General features: G+C 30.4%; 1 protein-coding gene and 1 pseudogene across 1 annotated transcript; both read left to right on the forward strand.

Annotated features, from left to right (window-relative positions):
• Positions 1-5,220: 5,220 nt before the first annotated feature.
• LOC122579500 (cytochrome P450 90B1) lies at positions 5,221-13,860 on the forward strand. Its single transcript, XM_043751680.1, has 8 exons — positions 5,221-5,482; positions 6,051-6,375; positions 7,869-8,021; positions 8,171-8,425; positions 8,767-8,859; positions 9,182-9,260; positions 9,422-9,528; positions 13,269-13,860. The coding sequence occupies exons 1-8, from the start codon at positions 5,277-5,279 to the stop codon at positions 13,494-13,496; spliced, it is 1,446 nt and encodes a 481-aa protein (XP_043607615.1). The 5' UTR covers positions 5,221-5,276; the 3' UTR covers positions 13,497-13,860.
• A 5,780-nt stretch (positions 13,861-19,640) lies between these two features.
• On the forward strand, positions 19,641-21,251 carry LOC122610184 (annotated as a pseudogene).
• The last annotated feature ends 2,548 nt before the right edge of the window (positions 21,252-23,799 follow it).

Below are 23,799 nucleotides of genomic sequence, written 5' to 3' on the forward strand. Positions count from 1 at the left end.
CCAGTGTTTTGTTAGTTTTGTAGTTTTAATCCATACGTTAACTTTTTCGTCAAAGACATCCTTGTGGGTTGCACTTCGTCCTTATTTTTCTTGAGTCTCCTACGTTCAAATCACGTAAGGGGCATTTTCGTCATTTCATTTAATTCCTTCCCCGCTTCTTGAAAACCACCCCTGTTGTTTGTTGTTTTTGCAATTTTCATCCATGTCATTATTTTTTTTAATTCAGACATTTAACTAGACATATAGTCTACATAATCTTATATATATATATATATAGTGAAAAGTTATTTTGAGAACCTTTTTTTTTGCGAGAACCTTTGAGAAATTTTCAAATCAAGCCCAATCGATGACCATTCTTTACATGAAAATTGTTTTTTGATTGTTTTCTGAATAACTTATGTGTAATTTTTAAGTTTATAATTATGTGGAGGCATAGATTATCATCCGTTATACAATTATGTGGAGATTTGGATTGTTGATCATATGTGCACGAATATTGCTATGATTACATGTGATCGACTTGCATACATGTGATCATAGCACTACTCGTGCACATGTGATCAAAGATCCAAATCTCCACATAATTGTATAACGGATGATAATCCATGCCTCCACACAATTATAAACTTCAAAATTACACAGAAGTTATTCAGAAACAATAAAAAACAATTTTCATATAAAAAGCAATCATCGGTTGGACTTGATTTGAAAAGTTCTCAAAGGTTCTCGCAAAAAAAAAGGTTCTTAAAATAACTTTACCCTATATATATACATACATATAAGGTTGTGAATGGGGAACCCTTATTTTGAGAACTAATTTTTTGTAAGGTTATTGATTATTCTTAAATTATGTATTAGATCACATGTTTTTTTTGTTTATTCACATGTGAAACGTTATAAAATATATGTTGCAGAAGAAAGTTTTTTTCAAAACCTTATATATACCGTTTGATCACATGTGAACGAAAACGTGAACATATTTATTCACAAGTTCACAAAAAGCTATTTTGAAGGTTTTTTAAAAAACGTTCTTGTACAACATACTTTTTTATATCATTTCATATGTGAATCAACAAAAGAAAAGCCTGTAATCGATTATATATTTTGAGAGTTCATGGTTCTTGTAAAAAAAAAAAAAATAGTTCTCAGAATAAAGAAAGTCGTTATGAATGTTATGATATATACAAATAACAAGGTTCATTTAAAGAAACTTAGTCTTTTATCAAACAAAGTATCAGAAACGGGTGTTGGGTTTTTTTTGGCCATAGTGACAACGTCTAAACTATAAGGATGATTTTGACTAAAAAGTTAACGGAGGAATGAAACTATAAAATTGAGAAACCATGGGGACAATTTTTACACTTAACCCTTTTTCATTAGCCAATAAGAATAAATTTCAATCATTTTTCATCTAAAACTTTCATACTTAGATATCTTGTATCCACTATATACTTATTTTGTACTCCCTCCGTCCCGTGTCCTACTTTATATATTCAAAGTCTTTATTTATAAACTTTGACCTTAAATATATTTAATCGTGTTATATATAATTTGATAAAAGTTATATCGGCCATAAAAAAACAAGTTTAAAGCACAATTAATTTAACTTTTATAAAATGTTATCTAATACAAATAAGTTTATTTAAGGTCAAAGTTAGAAATATTAAACTTTAAAAATTCAAAACATGACATTTCTAATAGAACGGAGAGGATATATAATGAAACACGAATTATGTTACGAACAAAATTTGTTAATATGTAAAAAAAAATAAAATTTGTTAATGCTTTTTATAATAATGATTTTGTTATAGGGTTCTTTAATTTGTCCCTTAGTGCATACCTAAAATTGCGATAAATTCTCCTAGTAATCGTTTGTATTTTAATCAAAACTAGATTTTAGACTCGTGTCCAACATTGGATACGGGGTTTACGATATTATGAATATTAGATCTTCATACATTTAAGTCATAAAATCTTATAATTTTGAAGATATAGGGTTTTAAGTGTTACACTTTGCAAGTAGTAGTACAATAATCATATGTTTGTCATTGTCATTATTAGCTGAGACATATTGATGAAATTGTTTCTCGTATTCATTCCACAAGACACATGTTATAATAAAATCTCTATTATATAACTTTTTGAAACCAATTATACTCATAATGTGATATTATTATGAAAGATAATTAAGAATTAAAATATAAACATACTTTTGATCATGTATTTGAAATTCAAGTATATGTATGGAATCATGATGCGGACCCATAACACGCATAAGTTTATTTTCAATCACCTGTCATATAATAATTAGATAACAATTAAGATTGTTTTCATACTCTTTGATAACAATTAGGTCTCTTGATTTGAGTGACGATTTTACTTTAAACATTAATACGCAAACCTAATATACAAAAAAAAATAAATAAATTATGTACCTTTTTGATTTGAGAGATGTAATGAATCTTGAATAGAGTTCATATTGAATTCGATTTAGTATTCAAGTAACCCTGTGTTGTAAATCGTGTTTTGTTCTGTGACCATTGCATGTTTTGTGATTCTTATTGTGTTTAGCATAACGATGTTGTATATCGTCATCTGTTATTATGTACGTTTTGGATATGTATCTAGAGTTCAAATTGTGTTTATATTAAATATTAAACTAAATATTGATATTTATAATTTATAAAAATCTAATCTAATATGTTAATAAGTCATTAGGTTTTGAAATAATTTTTTATAGACAATATTTAATATATTGAAATTTGTTTAACTAATTAAATGATTATAAATTTAAAAAAAAGTTCTCAAGTTGATGGTTATAAATAAATATAAATTAAGTATTTAGGGTTAACAAGTGTAAATTATTGATGGAAACAAAAAAAGTGTAAATTAATGAGACTTTTTCTACAAAATAATATAAATACTAATATAATAATATATTTGGATAATGATTATTAGGATTTTTAATTTATAGTTAATCTAAATGATGACATAAGCGAAAATCAATTTGATAAAATTAAACGATTTGATTGGTTAATAAGTCATTAATTCAACTGTCTTATAGTATATATATTAAGATTAAGATTCTTGATTCAAAAAAGTACGTATAACTTTTAAATCCTAGGACTTTTGCTTTTAATCGAGAAATCTTTTTAACTTTTACTCCCTCCGTACCAATTTAAATGTTACGTTGATTAATTTTGACCGTAAATAACTTTATTTGTGTCATGTAACACTTGATATAAAATATATGAATAGATTGGGTTTTTAATGTACTTTTCGTTCATATAAGTTTCATCAACTACTATATAATACAAACAAAGTTATTTACGGTCAAAGTTAGTCAACGTGACATTTAAATTGGGACGGAGGGAGTACATATCAATCCCTATCCATAATATAGACAATAACAAAGTTTTTAAATAGGGAATGAGCCAACACATTTTATTTTTGGGTAATCAATTTATCGTGTTGCCAGTGTTGGGATATTATAAAAGAAAAATGATATATCCTTTTAATAAATAGCCTAAAATTCTACTGAAATCCTTAAAACATGATAAGCTAATGTAATTCACTCATGCTCTTTTTCAATCTCATCTTTTAATTTTGACAAATGTGATGATCACATAAGGGGTGTTTGGTATTGCGATTACAAAACAGAATCTACGTTTTCAAAATAAATTATGTGTTTTCAAAAACATGTAGGTACATGCTTCTCCAAAACTGTGTTTTCATAGCCGATAATCACTTTTTCATACAAACATTTTTCTAGATTATTTGCGTTTTACAAATGCAATAATCAAATAATCACTTTATAACTCAATCCCAAACACCCTCTTCAAATGATTTATCATTTTTAATTATAAAATTAAAGCGTGAAACAAGATAAAATAATGCTAATTGGCAAACCCAACGTTAATATTTGTTTTTTCAATTTCTATTCCAACTCACTCACAGACAGGGATATAATGTAACGGGTTATATAGACAAACGAAATTGAGAGAGTTTGGGAATTTTCTATACTTACTTGATTGAAAAGTGATTAAGTTAACTACAATGAGTATCTAAACTAATATTTCTGGGAGAACTACCATCTAACTACCTCTCTAACAAACTCCAATAAACTAATTGTAACTATTTTGTATCTATACATTAACTAACTATATATACATAATCATCGAGCGGTTAGTATATATTTTGAATCACTGTATTGTTTGGCATTTCTTGAAATACTTTCTACGCCACTTATATTAATTAGTTGTTATATTGTTGATGACTACTGATTGACTGGTGTCACACCTTTTTTATCCAAGGTCTTCGGTTTTCTGTTCAACACAATTTTTATATAAATTTTCATTTTAAAAATTGAATCAATATAAACTATTTTTTATTGTTTTTTCTCAATCAAGCAACCGATCGACTGAATATATATTGAGTTGTTATATTGTTGATGACTGGTGTCACACCTTTTAATTAACACAAGGTGTTCGGTTTCGTCTGTCCAACACAATCTTTTACATAAATTTTCATTTTAAAAATTAAATCAATATTAAGAATTGAAAAAATGATAAAAACTCTTAAAGAATAGCCTAAAAATCCTCCTAAAATCATAAGTATGTGACATGTGTTATACACTAATTCTTTTTCTTAATTTTTCCCCTTAATTTTTTCACATGTTATCATCTCATGATTAAGAGGATCTTTAGGCTATTTCGTTAGGAAGATTAAGGGATAAATATCTTGTAATGTAACAAACTTTAAATGAATGTCTATAGTATGAAATAACTAAAGTTGTGTGTATTGTATGTAAACAACTCGAAAATAATGTTTATTGTATGTAAGAAAATGTATTCAACCAATTAAAATCAGACAATTAAGTGACACCTCTATACGGTTGTCACGTATGTTTTCTTACATACAATAAACATTTTTTAAAGTTGTTTACACACAATACACAAACTTTAGTTATTTCTTACTATAGACATTCGTTCAAAGTTTGTTACATTCCAGGATACTTATCCCGGGTATTAATCATTTCCCTAAGAATTGTCACATTGTTTTTAATTTATAAAATCTAAAGTCTTCCAAAAAAAGGTTGAAATTTCTTTTTCCATCAGATGGAACATTGCCAGCATCATGTACTTGTATAAAGGTGGTCTCATCTCATTTATTTCCATTGCAATCACTCCCCCACGCTTACACCCCACACACACGAAAAACACACTCATTGTGTGCTCCTAAATCATCAAAAACACACACAAACACATAAAAAGAAAATGTCTGACTTTGAGTTCTTCCTCTTAGTATCTCTTCTAATCTTTATTCTATACGTTATTCTCAATCTTTTTAAAAGAAATAGACCTTCAAATTATAACCTTCCACCCGGAAACATGGGTTGGCCATTCATCGGTGAAACCATCGGTTACCTCAAGCCATACTCGGCGACCACCACCGGGGCATTCATGGAACAACATGTATCAAGGTAACTAAGTTTTACATAATTCACATATTTCAAGCATATATATATATATATATATATAGGGTAAGGTTCATATAATAACTGTTCACGTATGAATATCGTTAATATTGAGTATAACCTGATTTGAATTTTTTCACTTATACATTCACATATCAACATCAATTAATAATTTAGAGGTTCCCCCAATTCAGATGGTTGTATATATTCGTCATAAAAATATAGACGCTATCATTTTATCTTAAAATGACAATTTACTTTTCAGTCGTTACATTTTCTTGAGTTGTCTAATTAAAAAGTTGGTCAAAAAGATGCAACTTCAATTCTATAAATACGAACGTTTTAAATATGAGTTGTTACGTGAGTAACAAAATATACTAATTGAAAAGTAAGTTGTTATTCAGATATAAATAATAATTATTTTGTTGATATGTAAATAAATATAGTTAAGTTACCCTTATACTACTATTAATGCTATATATAATGCTACAAGCCAGTTACTTTTCTTCTTTTCTTTCAGTTTTGTTTTAGCTACGGTGAAATTAAGTGGTTTTTTCTTGTTGTATATATATAGGTTTGGAAAGATATACAAATCGCATTTGTTTGGAGAGCCAACGATAGTTTCGGCTGATCCAGGGTTAAATAGGTATATATTGCAAAATGAAGGGAGGTTATTTGAATGTAGCTATCCAAAGAGCATAGGAGGGATTCTTGGCAAATGGTCCATGTTGGTTGTGGTTGGGGAAATGCATAGAGACATGAGGCTAATCTCACTCAACTTCTTGACCAATTCTAGGCTCAAGACTCAACTCTTGAAAGAAGTTGAAAAACACACTTTGTGGGTGTTAGATTCCTGGAAAGAAAACACACCTTTTTGTGCCCAAGATGAAGCCAAGAAGGTAATTTCTTTAATTTCCCAATAATGCATGAATTCTATACATAACAATCCAAATGTGGAATATATGGTATGGCAATATGTCAAATAAACAAGTTAACTTTGATCGAGTCTTTTCTAAAAGACAAATATTCTATTTTAGAAACTAATATATGCGAGATTCGAGCTCAACATACTATCCAATTAAATATCATTGTGGTGTCTCGAATGCTAACTAATAACTTTAACTCATCCTAAAAAAAGTCAAAAATCATTTTACTCTTACAGTACTCTAATAAATATTGAGGACCAGTGTCAAAACCCGGCTTGGCCATCTTTTCCTCAAGACTCAAAAGCATCAATGATGTGAGCTAACTCCACATTGATAAATACTTCATCCGTCTCATTTTAAGTGTCTTAGTTTGACTTTCAAAGTCTTTTTCTTTTGATTTTGACCGTATATATTTATTTTTGTATTATATAACAATTCATATCTACCAATAAACTAAAACAGGATTGAGATGTTTTTAAAACGACACGTGGCGGGATCCTTGATCTACACGTGTCCTTTTAATTAATTTTTTTATTTATATAAATTAGTTTTTCTAATTGTATATGGATTCAATTTCCTCATTAGACTTAGAATTAAATTATAACGCTTGACTTATAGATACAAAACACATTATAACCTTATTTGATTGACCGTTTTCTCATTAATAAAATTGTTTCTTTTTCTTTCTTAGTTCTTCAACTCCTATTACTTATAATAATAATAATAATAATAATAATAATAATAATAATAATAATAATAATAATAATTTATTAACATTAAAACTTCAAAAATTTGAGTTTACGATTTGAAATCACAAGACTATTTTTCGTCATCTACTATACTTACAAGTTTTGATTTTCATGTGATTGTAAAAATTTAAGATAAATCCAAAACCCTAACTAAACATATATTATATTTATCATTACTGTATATTATAACTTGTTTCGATCATCGGTTTATTTAACCACAATTTATTTTGATACTCACAAATCATGTATGTGGCATATTCGAATTTTATTATGATATAATCTATATAACTACCGTACATCGTACGAGTATTAAGACTAGAAAAATATATGAATAGATTGACTTTTAGATGTACTTTCATCCATATAACTTTCATGATACAAACAAATATATTTACGGTCAAAGTCGAAAGAATAATACTTTAAAAGTCAACTTAGGACACTTAAAATGGGATGAAGGGAGTATGTATTTTGTTTATTTATTAACTAAAATTGTATATGCCTTCAATATTGTTATAAAAATAGTATTCATCTTTTATTGATAAAAAAAGGTTTTATATATATATACGTAAAAGTAGTACACTTTACTATTTAGATACTTTCCAGCCCTCTTTTAGTGTTAATTAGTAAGAGTAATAAATAATCGAAATTATCACCTTAATTTAGCATGACAAAGTGTTCTTTTTAATTTTACAACGTAACATGTGTTACTTTTTACAGTTTACTTTCAATTTAATGGCGAAACATATCATGAGTTTAGACCCGGGTGAACAAGAGACAGAGCAATTAAAAAAAGAGTATGTAACTTTCATGAAAGGTGTGGTCTCTCCACCTTTAAACTTCCCTGGAACTGCATACTGGAAAGCTTTAAAGGTAATTAATTAAACATATTTATTTTTTCTTTAATTAAATTACCTTTGTATATATATATATATATATACAAATAAAACCAAAGACCCCGATTAATTAAATGTGTGAAGATTTTGATTTAGAATTTGGTTTTTTTTACACAACAATTACAGTCTAGATCAACAATTCTTAACTTCATTGAAGTTAAAATGGAGGAAAGGCAACAGAAATTAGATGAAGGGAACGATGTGGAGAAAGTCGAAGATGATTTACTTGGATGGGTACTAAAGAATTCAAACCTCTCAAAAGAGCAAATACTCGACTTGGTGTTGAGTTTGCTCTTTGCTGGCCATGAAACCTCTTCGGTCTCCATAGTCTTAGCCATTTACTTCTTGGAAAGTTGTCCAACCGCGGTTCATCAACTTAGAGTAAGAATTTTTAAACTTTATTCCGATTACATGATTTCTAGTCGACCCAAAAAATTAAATATATATTCTCTCGTTTCATTTTATATGTCTTGTTTAACTCAAAGAGTCAAACTCAAACATGACATTTAAATTGGGACAGAACAAGTTATAATAATGAACTTGTAAATCATAGTTACTATATAATATGTCCGTTAGTTCATTATTGTTTCAAACTTTCAATATATTTTGTGCATGTACATGTAAATGGCCTACAAATTGAATGCATGAGGTGTATACATATATAGCAATATACGTTTTAAAAGACTTGAAACATAACCTTATTGTACTTTGACAACTCTCAGGAAGAACATGAAGAAATTGCCAAGGCCAAGATGCTATCAGGACAAAAGGATTTGACTTGGGATGACTACAAAAAGATGGAATTTACACAATGTGTAAGCATCTTCTTTTTAACTTTATGTGCATTTTGAATAATATATATTTGTATATAGAAACAACATGCAAAACAATTGAAATCGAATCGAACCAAATTGTATTATTTTGTATTGTGCTATATATAAAATGAGAAAAGTGATATAAAGTTGTCTGACATCTAAATTTAGGTGTGGAATTCTGCTTGTATTAATCTTATAATATGTTTTATTTGATGAATAAATAATTAGACCGTCTAATTTTTATGAATTACAAATTTCGTATGTACTGAACAATTTTATATTACCATTCCTATATTAAAATTGCGTGTGTGTGTTATTGAAGGTAATCAATGAGACGCTAAGATTCGGAAATGTGGTGAGGTTCCTACATAGAAAGGCTATAAAAGATGTTCGTTATAAAGGTACATAAAATACTACCGATACTATGTAGTATATTGGTTTTTTTCTAGCTTAATTACATCATAACCCCTTTGTTCTATTGATTAGTCACAAACTGGCCCCTGAACTTAAAGTTACGTACAGCTTTAACGATAATCTTATATATTTTGACTTGTGAAAAAAGGTTATGACATTCCATGTGGGTGGAAAGTGCTACCGGTGATTGCAGCAGTGCATTTGGATCCTACAATTTTTGATCAACCTCACGTTTTTGATCCATGGAGATGGCAGGTTAGTACTCATTTAGTGGACTGTCAAAATCTGATATATATTTTGATGTACAGATTATCACTCATATAAACAATCCTTAAAAATTATATGCAATCACGTACTCGCATTGTACTATAAGAGAATTTCGAGATGAGTCATTGCATAGTGTTAAACTTTTTTACTTTTTTTTTTTTTTTTATCTATTCACAACAACAACAACTGCATCATCCGATTCAAACATAGGGACTAAAATTATTTTTTATTAATCATCGTTTGGTCCTTTTATTCTTTTCGTGATTAGTTAAGATCAAGTATAAAATACATTAAAATTCTATATATAGCTCGGCTACGATCGTTGGAGTTGGTCTCTTCCGCCTACAATGAATTGTGTCCACCTACACGTACAGCATAGAGATCCCCTAAAGTTGTTTTCAACTTCACCTATGAAGTTGAGAACATCTTGACCTTTGGATTAAAATCAAAGGTTAAGATTCAATTATGGTTTTTGAATCTTGACCTTTGATTTTAATCCAATGGTCCATATGCCAACTTTACCTATTAAGTTGGGTTTTAACTTTATAGAATCTCAATCCACACGTACCACAATACAACTATATAATCTAGATATATATGGATAAAATAAGTTGTAAATTTATTTAACTTTTCTTTATACGAGTGTCAGGCAAATCTATTTATGAAATTTTAGTTACATGTTACTATTATTATAGAAAACTTATAAGCCGTATTAAACTAATTTTTTGTTTGGTCAAAGCACTTGAGAGATCATTATACTTTACGAAAAAATCTCAAATATTGTAATGATCACGAGTAATTAAACCCGCGTCTAACCTGAGTTAAGATATGTCGCTAGCTATTATTATTATTATTATTATTATTATTATTATTATTATTATTATTATTATTATTATTATTATTATGCATAAATATAAAATTAGTCCTTAACTGAAATATAATAAAAGTGTATATCAAGGTTTTCATTCCTATATTTATCATATTTATCCTATTTTTTAATTTATTTTGTTTCTTTCCTTTTTATAACTTTTTTTGGGTAAGGATTTTAAAAATTAGTGTCGGTGCACTGAGTAAACCAAAAGAAGAACTTGGTACCCTTTTCATAAATATTTGTATTTATAAACGTAGAGTAATGTGTGTCCCGGCATAAAAATCTCACAAATTTATGAAAGCTATTCCATTGCCTAAAAAAAGTCTACATAACATTTGTTTAAAGGGATTTTCTTCGTTTGGAATAGAATACTTACTAATTGCTATTAACAAATTAAAAAAAAACATGGGGACATGCTACAACTTATATAACACAATATTATTTAGCAAAAAAAAATCTCTCAAAGAAAGGTAAGTCTTTTTTATTTAGATATACGCGGTTTTAATCAAGATTGTAAAACTCCCCCGAGTCAACCGAGTACCCAAAATAAACTCCTGGCTCCTCACCTCGCCGAGTCGAGTCCGAGTCATGAGTTCTCTTACCTCGATACGGACAAAATGATGATGAAGCGTGAATCTATCGACTAATCTTACGTTTAATTTTTAAGTTTTAAATTATTATGTTACCTTTTTTAAACAATTATGTTAAAATTTGAATTTTGGAAAATATTTTTAAAGTTCTATTACATATAATTTTAAAAATACTTATGTTTGTATATAAATTTCAATCCGAGTTCTCCCTATGTCGAGTCCAAGTCTCCAAAAACTCCCGACTTCCTCCTTCACTGAATTGAGTCCGAGTCACGAGTTCTCCAACCTTTTAATTAAAAAAGTGATTGTTTTTGAAATTTTTTTTTACTATCCACCGAGAATGTTGTATCTAGTAGTTTGAATGAAAAGGTCTAACATGTTAACTATTTAACTATCTTGGAAGAAAAACTTCATCATTTTATATTGTACCCTTTTTTGAAATACGCTAATTGCAACGATACTATTTTTTTTTATATATAAATTGGCTGCTACAACAGTCTATTCTATAGATTAATTATCAAGCATATAAGACATTCATTGGGAGATAAAATGCAATAAAATTTGTGAACTAGTAAGTCGTTGGAATTTGTCTAGGAATGTGGAAAATAAAAATCATATCATAATCAAACCTCTTTTTTCTTTTTTGTAATTTGATAATGACACCAATAAGTTATTAAAATGCCCTAAAAATAGTTATTGAAATTTGATAATGACATATAATTAATCATTCCAGAAAGATATACATTATATATTATAAAACATCTCATTAATTTCCTAATAGAAAAAGACAACTTTTAATTCTCTAGTTAAAGGTTATCGACATTTATAAGGACTATTATTAACGAGACATTTTGATTAATCAAGTAGTTGACAAATAGGCAAGTGCATATATTTATCAGTTTATTAGGTGAAACCTTATACATTGCTAACAAAGTACTTCGACATTCGTACATCGTAGTTTGTTGACAAAAGCTTGCTTAAAACACATTTTTCTTGTATCATAACCGAAATAGAGATGTTTTAAAAGTTATATATCAATATAAATGTCCTTTTTGTAGTGTTATAATCAAAGATCACTTGATACATTATTTTCAAAGACCCAAAAGAAATATTTATGTAGAATATTATATATTATGTTTGGTTAAGGTGACGTTAAAAAAACTTTAAATAGTTATCATATGAATATGAATAATTGGCAGGTTAAGTATGAGTATTATAAACTTTCTAGAATACATCCATAAACACTTGAAAACTGAATAAGGTTGGATTAAATGGAAAATCCTTTTTCTTTTTTTGAAACAAAGATATAGAGTTTGGTTTTCACTCCCAAACTCTCTATCTTAGAAATTGGTTTACCTTTTTCTGTATTCATAAAAATGTAGAAATAATTTTGGAGAAAATATGTTTTTGCATAATATGTGTGAAAAAAGAAAAGAGAAGCACTTGAAGAAAGGAGCCGAAAGAAAAGTGAGTGGGCCCAAATGAAAGAGATGAGGAAGTCAAGGTATGGACAGATAATGAATAGGGGCCCAAAGTAAGCAGGCCTAGTATTGGTTGCACGTGTACGGCGCGTGGGCCCAGTAAGGAATGTTGATTACGCCGGGCCCAGTTTCAACCTCTGTTCCGTGCGTGTGGTAGCAAGTGATGATTAGAAAGGGTGTGGTTGCACGTGCATTCATTCTCCTCCTATGGTCATACTTACTCATTCCTCAATTGATATAACAAATAATAATAACTTGAAAGTAAAAATATGTTTAGTTATAGAAAGAAATAATGGTTTTTAATGTTTGAAATATAGAAAATCTATAGATGTAGCCTTAAAGTTAGTCGTTAAACAAACGCATAATAATCAAGATACGTGATAAAATCAATGATATACATTTACAATATAAAATAAATAAAAAAAGGTAAATGAAAACCTTTTAGGACCATGTATCCTTTTTGGTACCCATATACCAGCAAAAATAGTGTTAAAATAATTCAATCACAATACATTTGAGTCATGCTTTAAAACGTACCAAATTGATATATGGGCGTGTATAAATGTATAATGTTCATTCATAATGTAAAAGGTCGATACAAATGCACTAAGATTACTTAGATTCTATATTGCAAAGTCTCCACTTAACATTATATTTTACAATTCTTATATAGAAACTGATTAGTTAGTAGTTATTTTATGTAACTTGGTTATGTTGCTACTTATGTACAAAGATTAATCACTTATTTAAGTAAATGCCGCGATATAACTTTCTTTACAATGACAGGGAAGCGTCCCAGCCACGACGTCCCCAAATAATTTCATGCCATTCGGAGGAGGGCCCCGATTATGCACTGGATCAGAATTGGCCAAAGTAGAGATGGCGATATTTATCCACCATTTGGTCCTAAAATACCACTGGGAATTGGCTGATTCTGATCAACCTTTTGCTTATCCATATCTCGACTTTCCAAAAGGTTTACCAATAAGAATTCGTCGTATCAAAACAGTCTGATTGATGATCCAAAATTCAGAAAAGACAGACTACGAAAGCATCCAAAATATTTAAATCATAAGGAGACTAGACCTCATCAAATCTTAAGTTTGGTGGGAGAGAATCAATTAACAAATGAATGGCTCAGATATGTCCATGTTGATATTGAAGATGAAAGTTGCTTGGAGCTTTCCAAAGGACAATTTTCTCTCCACTTGAATCAAGTGGGATTCTAAAATTAAATTAAATTATATTAAATTGAATTATTATAAATTAAAGTATATATATTTATATATGTAGTTAGATACAATATATATGTCTAGTTTGATCGTACATTATATATACCAGGTGACTTTTAATTTTAATACTATTATATATTGGTTTATACTTTTTCCTTCTTTTAATTTTTAATACACCCCTCCCAAAAGGTAAGGCCTACTCAGACCAAAATAGTCCGTCATTTTAACTAAACGCTTAAAGAAAAACCTCATAGCTAGCCCTGCTTTCGGATGGGGTTAACGAGGATCGACCTCTCACCTTTTGAGTAAAACTTGAATGTGTCACCGGTTGAACTTTGGATCTATCATTGACTGGTTTGAGGATCGACCTCTCACCTTTTGAGTAAAACCTGAATGTGTCACCGGTTGAACCTTGGATCTATCATTGACTAGTTTTTACTTCTCATGCTCGTATTTCAGCTTTGCTAAACTTATACTTCAATACTTGCAAAGTTACAACAACAATACAAAGTAGACCTAATACATAATTTTTATGTATATGTGTTTAGACCTTCAAAATATGTCTTTTGGATTATTTATTTGAACTTATAAAGATGTTATGATAATGATAAAACTTGTCTACATATCGTTTTTACATAAGTTAGAACCGGTATAAGCAGAGGTGGCTTTATGCCTCTAAATTTCTAAGGCCTCAGAATCTTGTATATTAGACTTAGTGTTTGAATTTGGATTGAGTATCGTTATATAATTTGTATTTCAGTAACGCCTTTTTGATTTTTGCATCAACATCTGCATATTTTTTTATTACTTGTGGTTCAATAACAAAATACGAGCTACTTTTTTTTTTTTACTTTAGTTTATATGGTAATGAACTAGGCCGTCAAAATTGATCTCGTTTGACGCCTCCAAAAACTTTAAGCCGTCACTAGGTATAAGGCCAAATTTGTTACTCTGGTTGCTTTGGCGACCCAACTCTTAGTCTAAGTTAGTTGGCTAACTCTATTGGGTTGGTGTTAAGTTAACCCGTAGTGTTCTACTAGTGTTCTTTCTTTTGTTCTCTTTTTGGGCTCACTACTTCTCCCATCTCTAATTTTTCATCTACTTCTTTCAATATTTCATCTCCGCAATCACATACAATATTCTTTCTAACAAGAGAACACTACAAATAATGTTGTATTTATTCACACTTTTAGTTAGGGTGAACAAATTAAATTAAAAATTTTGTCACGCTTTTATGTGTATAAAAATATATAGAATTAAAAGTGTGCACTTTTTAGTGTGTAGAAATTTCTACACACTTTTAATTCTATATATTTTTACACACATAAAAGTATGACAAAATTTTTAATTTGTTCACACTAACTAAAAGTGTAAACAAATGCAACATTATTTGTAGTAAAAATTATTTTTTAAACGGTGATATTTGATCGTTCGTTCGATATGCAATGTCGATATGGCTCTTTCGACCAGACCAAACTGCATGTCTTTTTGATATAATATGGTATATTAGGGTATGAATTGAATAACTTTGTATAAACAGTTCAACTCGCTGATACTTTTTTAAAACATCTAACTAAACTAATAACATATACAATCAAAATTGAACTCTTAATTTTATTTCTTTTTAAAGATATACTTGTAATTTTGTCCTTATAAAAAAAAATAAGAAATAATCCTTCCGTCCCAATTTAAATGTCCTATTTTGACTTTTGAAGTCTTTCTTTTGTAACTTTGACCGTAAATTGTTTCGTTTGTGTTAAGCCATAATTGATGTAAAATATATGAATAGATTGAGCTTTGGACGTACATTTCATTGATATAACTTTCATTAAGTATTATATTGTACAAATAAAAATACTTACAGTCAAAGTTAGAGAAGAAAGACTCAACAAGTCAAATGTGGACACTTAAATTGGGACGAGGGAAATACAAATCATAACGCAAAATATTTTTAATTTGCCTCTCTCGAAATAATTTTTCTCACTCCGACCTAGTTATTAATTAAAGTTGGTAGCATCAAAACCAAAAAGGCCTGATGATAGTTTAACTTGTTGATACTTGTGACGACTTTGTTAGTAAAGACATATAGTTCGAAATCACATCACTATCACATCAAGTCTACGGCGATTTTCAAACTTCTTAATTGGCTTTTAGTTCGTCTAAATTTTTTGACGTTGGACTTGTGTCAACATCTATCCAATCTAGCAACTGTATATATATATATATACAAAAACACTAAAAGCCAACTCTTTTACTAGTCATGTACGTGGAAGATTTCTCTTGCTCATCTTATTTATTTGATTTTATCAAATATATCAACTTAATTTTTTTTCCGTAAAAGTTGTAACTTAATTTTGTGATTAGAAACTTTTTGAAAAGTTTACAAGTTAGAATTAGTAGTATATATTGTATCATTACTAATTATGACGTCGTCGAGGACTTAGATGTTCAGGGTGAGCCACAAAAAAATCTCGAGACTAGTTATAACGAATTAAATAATATTTTATTTTTATAAAAGATAAATAGATAATATATGCTAAATCGATCGTATTCTCAAAAAACATAGACAAAAGTCTATCAATATAATAAATTGTATATATATCAATCATATAACCAAAACAATAATTTAAAATTTATGCTTTGAAAAAAAATCAACCTTAGAACGACTTGTTAATTTGTTATTCCCAAGCTGCCGACGTCATTTTAACGGGAAAGTAAAATGAGCCATAATTAAAATGAGCCATTGAAAGAGTTGTAATCGAGTCCAATTAAGTCGGCTCAAATAGGTTTAAAGTGTTTAACGTTGACACTTGACAAGTTGACATACATTTTGAAATGGGCTTTTATATTTAGGCTCCCCACAATGTTTCAAAAGCCAGGTTGGACTAACCGGCCTTTTTTGAGTTGTCTGGTTCGAAACTTCGAATCATCCGGTTCTATGTTTTCGAATCGTTTTTGGTGGATTGGTCGTTATTTTAGGTTTTGATCAGTTTCCGGTTCAACTGAGATATTTTATTTTTCAAGATAATCATTTTTTTTTTTTTATGTTTTATATTGAACTTTAAAACTAATATTTTTTATAAGTATTTAGTATGATTTTCATGTGTATTATAATTGTATTTTTTTAATAATTTCTATTTGATTACAAAAAAAAAAGTGATAGTATATTTTACACACAATTAATAACACAACCAACAGGTGAAACCCGATCACATGGGCATACAGACGAAGAATAATTTTCACCAGGTTCGAAACTTGTTAAAGGCAAATAACTATATATCGTTATCTATGTGTAAGGATGGTGAGCTACTTGACATTAGTTCTATGAAGTATGTGCTCTGATAGTATATTGAACTAGAGGGTTTCCACCCACTTTCTTTTTTTAAGATACAACCCCCACCCCCCCTTAAAACCCAATTGTTTCAACTGTCTGGTCTAACCGATCCTAATGGTTGAATTGGAATTTTTCGGTTGCCTGACTTAGTGCCAAAATCCGATTTTAAAGCACTGCACCCCTATCAACTACTATCACACTAGGTATCTAAAAAGGTATGAAGGTAAACATGTTTGCTACATAGATCAAAATTATAAAAGTCCTCAGATATTTAAACATACCAGTAGTTTAAAAATATACTAGTTTGTCGTTTTAAATATATACTAGTCACATGACCACGCGATGCAACAATGTTATGGTAGTGATGGCATCAGCGACAGGTGGTGGTGCAACGGTAGTAGCGGTGACGGGTGGTGGAGGTGGTGAAGAAGGTATTGTAGTTATTTTAAGGGTTGAGCGATATATGTTGTAGGTAATTTCATTATGATATTTTATAGGTATATTAGGTGAAAGATATTTAAATTACGAGTAGTAGATAAGGAAAAGAGGTACTTTGGGTAAATCAAATTCATTTTTAAAAACATAGGAGGGGTTAAATGTTTTGTAAGATAAAATAATATTGATAGAACAAAAGAAACTTTTTTTTATTGCAATTATTATTTTAGAAAAAGTGTATATCATAAGTCATAACTTTTTCTTTTTTTTAAAACCAGGTAAATTTACTGATTTTTTCTAAACCAAAGTGTTTCTCCAAATACATATTAAGGACCTCACTTCTAGTTCTAGTTACATTACATGCATAATTAATGAATAATAAGAACATTCATTTTGGGCCTCGGATCCAAAGAGCCCAATTTTAGTCCTTATCTTTATATCCGCTTGCAATCCAACACTAAACTTAAAACTTCGTTTAAGTTGTGAGAATAAATAATTTTGAATGTATTAGAGGAATAAATGATTTATGCAGGAAAGAGAAAAAAGATGATTGGTTGAGATTTGAGAAGAGAGAAATGATATTTGGTAATATAGAATTGATAGAAGGGGTATTTTGGGAAAGTAACTGTTGAAACTTAAAATGTTAGACAGAGCAATCTGCTTTATAATATAGTATAGATAGTATAGATATAGATATAAATATAGATATAGATATAGATATAGATATAGATGAAGGACAATATTGTGATGTCTCCTACTGAACCATTCTGCCACTTTTAGTTGTTATGATTAAACCTCTTTTTTGGTGATAGATATTAATGATATAGCCCGTTATGAATGATGTCTCTGATGTTATTGTAGGTTATTACCATTATATTAAGGCGGTGATCCTGATGCCATTGTTCCAGGACTCATGGATGTTGGAGAGGCAACACGTGCTTCTGTTCATGGGGCCAATAAGTTTGGTGCAACTTCCCTTCTTGGCATAGTTGTTTTTGATTGAGCTTGTGCAAATAGAGTCGCGGAGATCAATAGGCTAGGTAAAGGTTTTTTTTTATATTTATATTTAGTTGGTGTTGTGAATTTCGCATGTATAACTATTCTTGAATTCGTCCTCAATTTACTTATCTACAGGGCAGAAGCAAAAAACCATTAGAAAATGATGTTGGAGAGAAGACTCTTGCATGGTTTGATAAGATCCAAAATTCAAAAGTTGACTGGCTTGGGTTGAGACGATAAATTCCTAGGGAGTAGGGACGCTGGGTTGGGCTGGACTTAAATTACTTTTGGGTTCAAAAGTTTAGATCTTTTGTTCATTCTTAGTGTTTCAAAACTTTATCGGATTAGTTCAAAAGTTTGGAACGTGGAAAATATATCAGATTAGTCAATTCGCCTTAGCGGGCATAGTGAATGACCAGATTCCAATTCAAACGGAATCTTTTAACTAAAGCAATGAGATGCTTAAATTGAAATCTTTTAGTTCAAATAAATCAGGAGGAATTTAATGACAGGACATGGATTCAAGTCCTGGATCCTAAGCCTTTCTTTCATCTAGCCATTCTACTAGTTATCTAGTTCAAGTTGATAGAGATGCCATAGCTACCTTCACGAAAGTGAATTACATCGATCACTTTTTCAAACCCTAGTTACGTAGTAGAGTCTGTTTTTGAAACTGTCTCTATATTAACATAGTGGTAAAAAGAGTACCATGTCGCGTCTGTTTGGACTTCAAACAGTTTAGCTTTAACCATGTTAATGGTCCCGCATTATTGGTTGATGGAGGTTTAAATGGAGGATTTATAGCCCTTGAGAAATGGAGCTAAACTAAATGGGATGGACCTATTTTGTTCTACATTTCTACTTCTTTCCTTTTTTACTAGTCATGGAAGACAATACTAATTGCCAATTGGTGTTAAACTTTTGTCCCTTGCCCATTGGTAAGCCCTATTAAGGAAAACTTCCTCGGAAGATAAAGGAAACAGTTCATAGCCAATTTGTTCGACTTCATTTTCCTGTCCATCCCTTGGCCACTTGAGCTTTCCATTTTACACCGCTAACAATTCGACATGCGGATTGTGTGAGGTGATTTATAATGGTGCAGTTCCAAAGATCAAATTGCAGGATAACTACCCATTCTATGATCTTGACCAGGTCTTAATGCAAGACAGTAGTGTCGTTATTCAAGTTCGAGACACCTATTTTTTAGATCAGATACGTAATAATCGTTGTGACTCCTTGATGTACAGATTTCCTTCCAATTCACCTTCTCTCTATTACATCTATCCTACCACGACCCTCACCGTGTTAAAATGTGCAAAGACTCCGGGCCTCATTGAACAAGTAGAGCAGTATTTTAGCCCCCAAGGGGAATATTATGCTTTCATTGTTTGTGATAATTATAACTATTATTACACGTATTCAAGTGTCTATATTTCGGAAAACACCAACATACCAACTTCATGCTCTGTGGTTCTTCTGCCGGGAAATCCTCTATCTACTCTACCGAAAGATACAAACTTCAACAATCTGTTTTCACTATTAAACTATGAGCTTAACCTTGTACTGCAAATATCCGATGACTGCCAGGAATGTCGTCAGAGAGGAGGGCGGTGCTTAAATGAGAACCAGGAGTTTTTGTGCAAACACAACAACCTTAAAAAGAAGAAAGAATTTCCAACAAACACTGTGATAATATCTGCACTAGCAACTATTGGCATCTGTATTGTTATTATATTAATCTTACTGGTCATTGGCCTTAGATTCAAGATCTTTTCATGGTCTAATACCGAGAGTTATCTCGATCTGGAAGCCATTATAAAAGATCATGAAGCTCTTGCTCCAAAAAGGTACTATTATTTGAGTGTGAAAAAGATGACCAACTCTTTCAAAGTCAAATTAGGCAAAGAAGGTTATGATTCTGTGTTATCAAGGGGAATTGCCAACGGTAACACTGTAGCAGTCAAAGTTTTGAATGAACTAAAAAGGTCACGGTGAAGATTTAGTTTATGAGCTCGCAAGCATTAGCAAGACTTCTCATGTTAACATAGTAAATCTATTGGGATTCTGTTTTGAGGGTCGTCACAAAGCTCTGATTTATGAGTATATGCCATATGGATGCCTTGAGAAATTTATTTATAATCAAAGTTCAGTAATAGGTAGGCAACTAGAATGGGAAAAGCTGTATGAAATTGCAGTCGGGATTGGTAGAGGACTATAATACTTGCATCGGGGTTGTAACACCCAAATTCTGCATTTTGACATAAAACCCCATAATATTCTCTTAGATCAAGATCTATGTCCTAAGATATCTGATTTTGGGCTCGCTAAGCTATGTCCTGAGAAAAGAAGTGTCGTATCTATGTCAGGTATGAGGGGGACACCAGGGATATAGCACCAGAAGTATTTTCTAGAAACTTTGGAGGGGTATCTCACAAGTCAGATGTGTATAGCTACGGGATGATGGTGTTGGAAATCGTTGGAGGGCGGAGGAATGTTGTGGTTCATGATAACGACGACACAGACTTCCCCCATTGGATATATAAACAGTTAGTCTCTAACAAAAATCTTGGATTAAGTGGCGTGCTAGATGAGGTTAAAGAACGAGTAATGAAGATGATTATTGTAAACTTATGTTGCATACAAACTGATCCGTCAAGCAGACCATCAATGACTAAGGTATTGGAAATGCTAGAAGGGAGTTTAAAGTCATTAGAAATTCCTCCAAAACCCTTCTTGTTTTCCAGTCCAGGATTAGCTTTGGACTCCTGAATAGTTAAATAATTTCATAGTTTCAATCTATAATATGATCACAATGTAATCAGTTTTCTAGCTTAAACTTGTAACGGATGAATTCACGAAAATGTGATGCAGACCTGGTCGTCTGGAACTTGACCTATGACCCGACCTGTGAAAAGACCCAAAGTGAAAACAAGTATAGGGGTCGTTATCTATGATTTAATATCCTTAATAAGCCCTACATTCATTATGTAGTACAAGAATATAGGTTGTGAATTCATGATCTGCAGGATATTCGGAACAAGCCCAACACAGGGATTAATACTTCTTTGTTATTAATTTGATTTTCATTCGTGAACCCATTATATGATTAAGGAAAACATTATTGGTGTAGCTTTAACTGTTTTAAGTTCTTGTTCAAAATGACTCAATATCACATTTGGGTACTATTCACTAGTGTTCAACAATTAATAGAGGGTGTGACAATTCAACCCATATTCTTAAAAATGAGTCGATTTGGGTTTGGTTCGTATCTAACAAGAAACAGGTAACTTTGTTGAAAAAGACCTTAAAGCAAATGGGTCAAACCGGATGAAAATCACCCACTATGTCTTTATTTCGCATAAAACCTCCTAAATCGTTTTATACAAAACTTAATATTTGATATAATTGTTATTGTATATATTTTAAAAAACTTGACAATGATGGTGTCATACCTAACCCGTGTGAGTGTCCCTTGTTTGGACCCGTCCATTTTGACCCCTTTACAACTCTCGCTTGTCACTCCCAATTTGCCACTTCTAGCCATTATTTCACTAATGATATGATACCCGTTTTCATCCCTTTATGATTGTCCAACTTACTATTTTTGTTTGTTTATCGAGGATATACTCTTGATTAGTTACCGTTATTACTACATTCCGATTCAAACTTGTTAAAAGGTATCAATTAATCTTAATATTTCTTTTTATTGCTTAAATTTATAAAGGGAAATGCTAAATACAGCCTAAGGGTTGTATTTAAGGTGCATAAAAAAACTTGTACCTTCCATATTAAGAGTCCGCCCCTGATTTTCATGGTAAATGTACAAACAATTTATGCACCTTAAACACAGCCCTTAGAGCTGTATTTAGCAAACCCCATTTATAAATTATAAACATTAAAGAAGTCAAAAGTTTCCATAGTGTATATAGACGTTGTTATTGGAAGTTAATTGTATTCATCTCATTATTCATGGATGGTTGTATACATGTTCTCAGCTCTTGTTTTATTATTGTGTTTGTAAAACGTCCCTCCACACAGTGATAACTCTTTTTCTCAACGTCTTATCATCACTTCTTTACTGACACACCCCCCGCACAATATTTATTTTCTTCGATCATCACTAATTTTATCACATATACACCCACAACACACAGTCACAGACACATTGGGCCTCACTTTCTCATCTTCACTTCTTGGCCTTCACGAAGCAAACCGGTGAGAAGCACTAAGGAAGAGCCCATGCCAACGATGTCTTAAGAAGAAGGAGCAATGATGACAAGCTTGATGGCACCGGCATTATGCTTCAGTTTATCAATGTATATATATGCTTAGATGGAAATATATTAAGAAATGATTTACCTTTAATCAGTTTCATGTAGTTCCGTAGTGACAAATTATAATATCGAACTAGATATATTAAGTTAAAAAACACCAATAAACGAACGATAAAATGTAATAAGATTGTACCAATTTATCTTAATTTTCACGTGATCTCTATTCAGATTTGGTCAATGTCAGGTGAAATTTATCCGTTAGTATTATTTTTATTACTTTAAAATTACCATAAAAATAGTATAATCTATAGTTCTATGTTAGTTATAGATTAACGAAGAAATGTGTTTGGTAAGTTAATCGAGTATTAAATTTCTGCTTGAGATTTGAGACTTGCCCACGTGAAACTGGTCCCATGCCATTGCTCAAGAAAATTTTTTATCTGAACGCAAAATCAAGTGAAAATCAAGTGAAAACGAGGCGACTTGGTCAAGTGAAACTTGTCTACGTGAAACTTGTACTAGTCACGAGTTGACTCGTACGAGCCAAGTCAAAATCAAGTGAAAACGAGGCGACTTGGTGGATGACTCGTTTTGCTCCACACTCTTAGCATGACTCATGTTTTGTTTTGCGAGTCGATACGAGTCATACTCCAAGTCACGAGTCACAAAAATGTTTATTTTATGTTTAGTTTATTTTTATTTTTTTTTAAACATAACTCTTTTATATGCTTTCAAATTTGATTTTATTTTAATATTGTTTACTATTTTTAGCATAATATATCAATACAATATTATAATTCTACAATAAAAACTTATATATAATAATAAAATTATATATAATCAAATATCCTGACTCTTACGATTCGAGTCACGTTTCGATTCACGTATGAGTCATCAGATTTCAAGTCGAGTCAAAAATACCGAGTCGATAACTATGGTATAATGCTTGTGTTAATATATACATATATATTTCATATGATACATAGGCCTAAATTTATAAGCTTAATATAAATGATATGTCTAATTAAGTCAATTATTTGTAT

Source organism: Erigeron canadensis, chromosome 8, assembly GCF_010389155.1.
Source record: "Erigeron canadensis isolate Cc75 chromosome 8, C_canadensis_v1, whole genome shotgun sequence".
NCBI lineage: Eukaryota > Viridiplantae > Streptophyta > Magnoliopsida > Asterales > Asteraceae > Erigeron > Erigeron canadensis.

Bases quoted from the DNA above. Each gene is read 5' to 3' on its own strand.
- LOC122579500 (XM_043751680.1), top strand. From the start codon at position 5,277: ATGTCTGACTTTGAGTTCTTCCTCTTAGTATCTCTTCTAATCTTTATT. The intron at 9,261-9,421 runs GTACATAAAATA...TTGTGAAAAAAG, and splicing joins AAAAGATGTTCGTTATAAAG to GTTATGACATTCCATGTGGG. The intron at 9,529-13,268 runs GTTAGTACTCAT...TTACAATGACAG, and splicing joins TTGATCCATGGAGATGGCAG to GGAAGCGTCCCAGCCACGAC.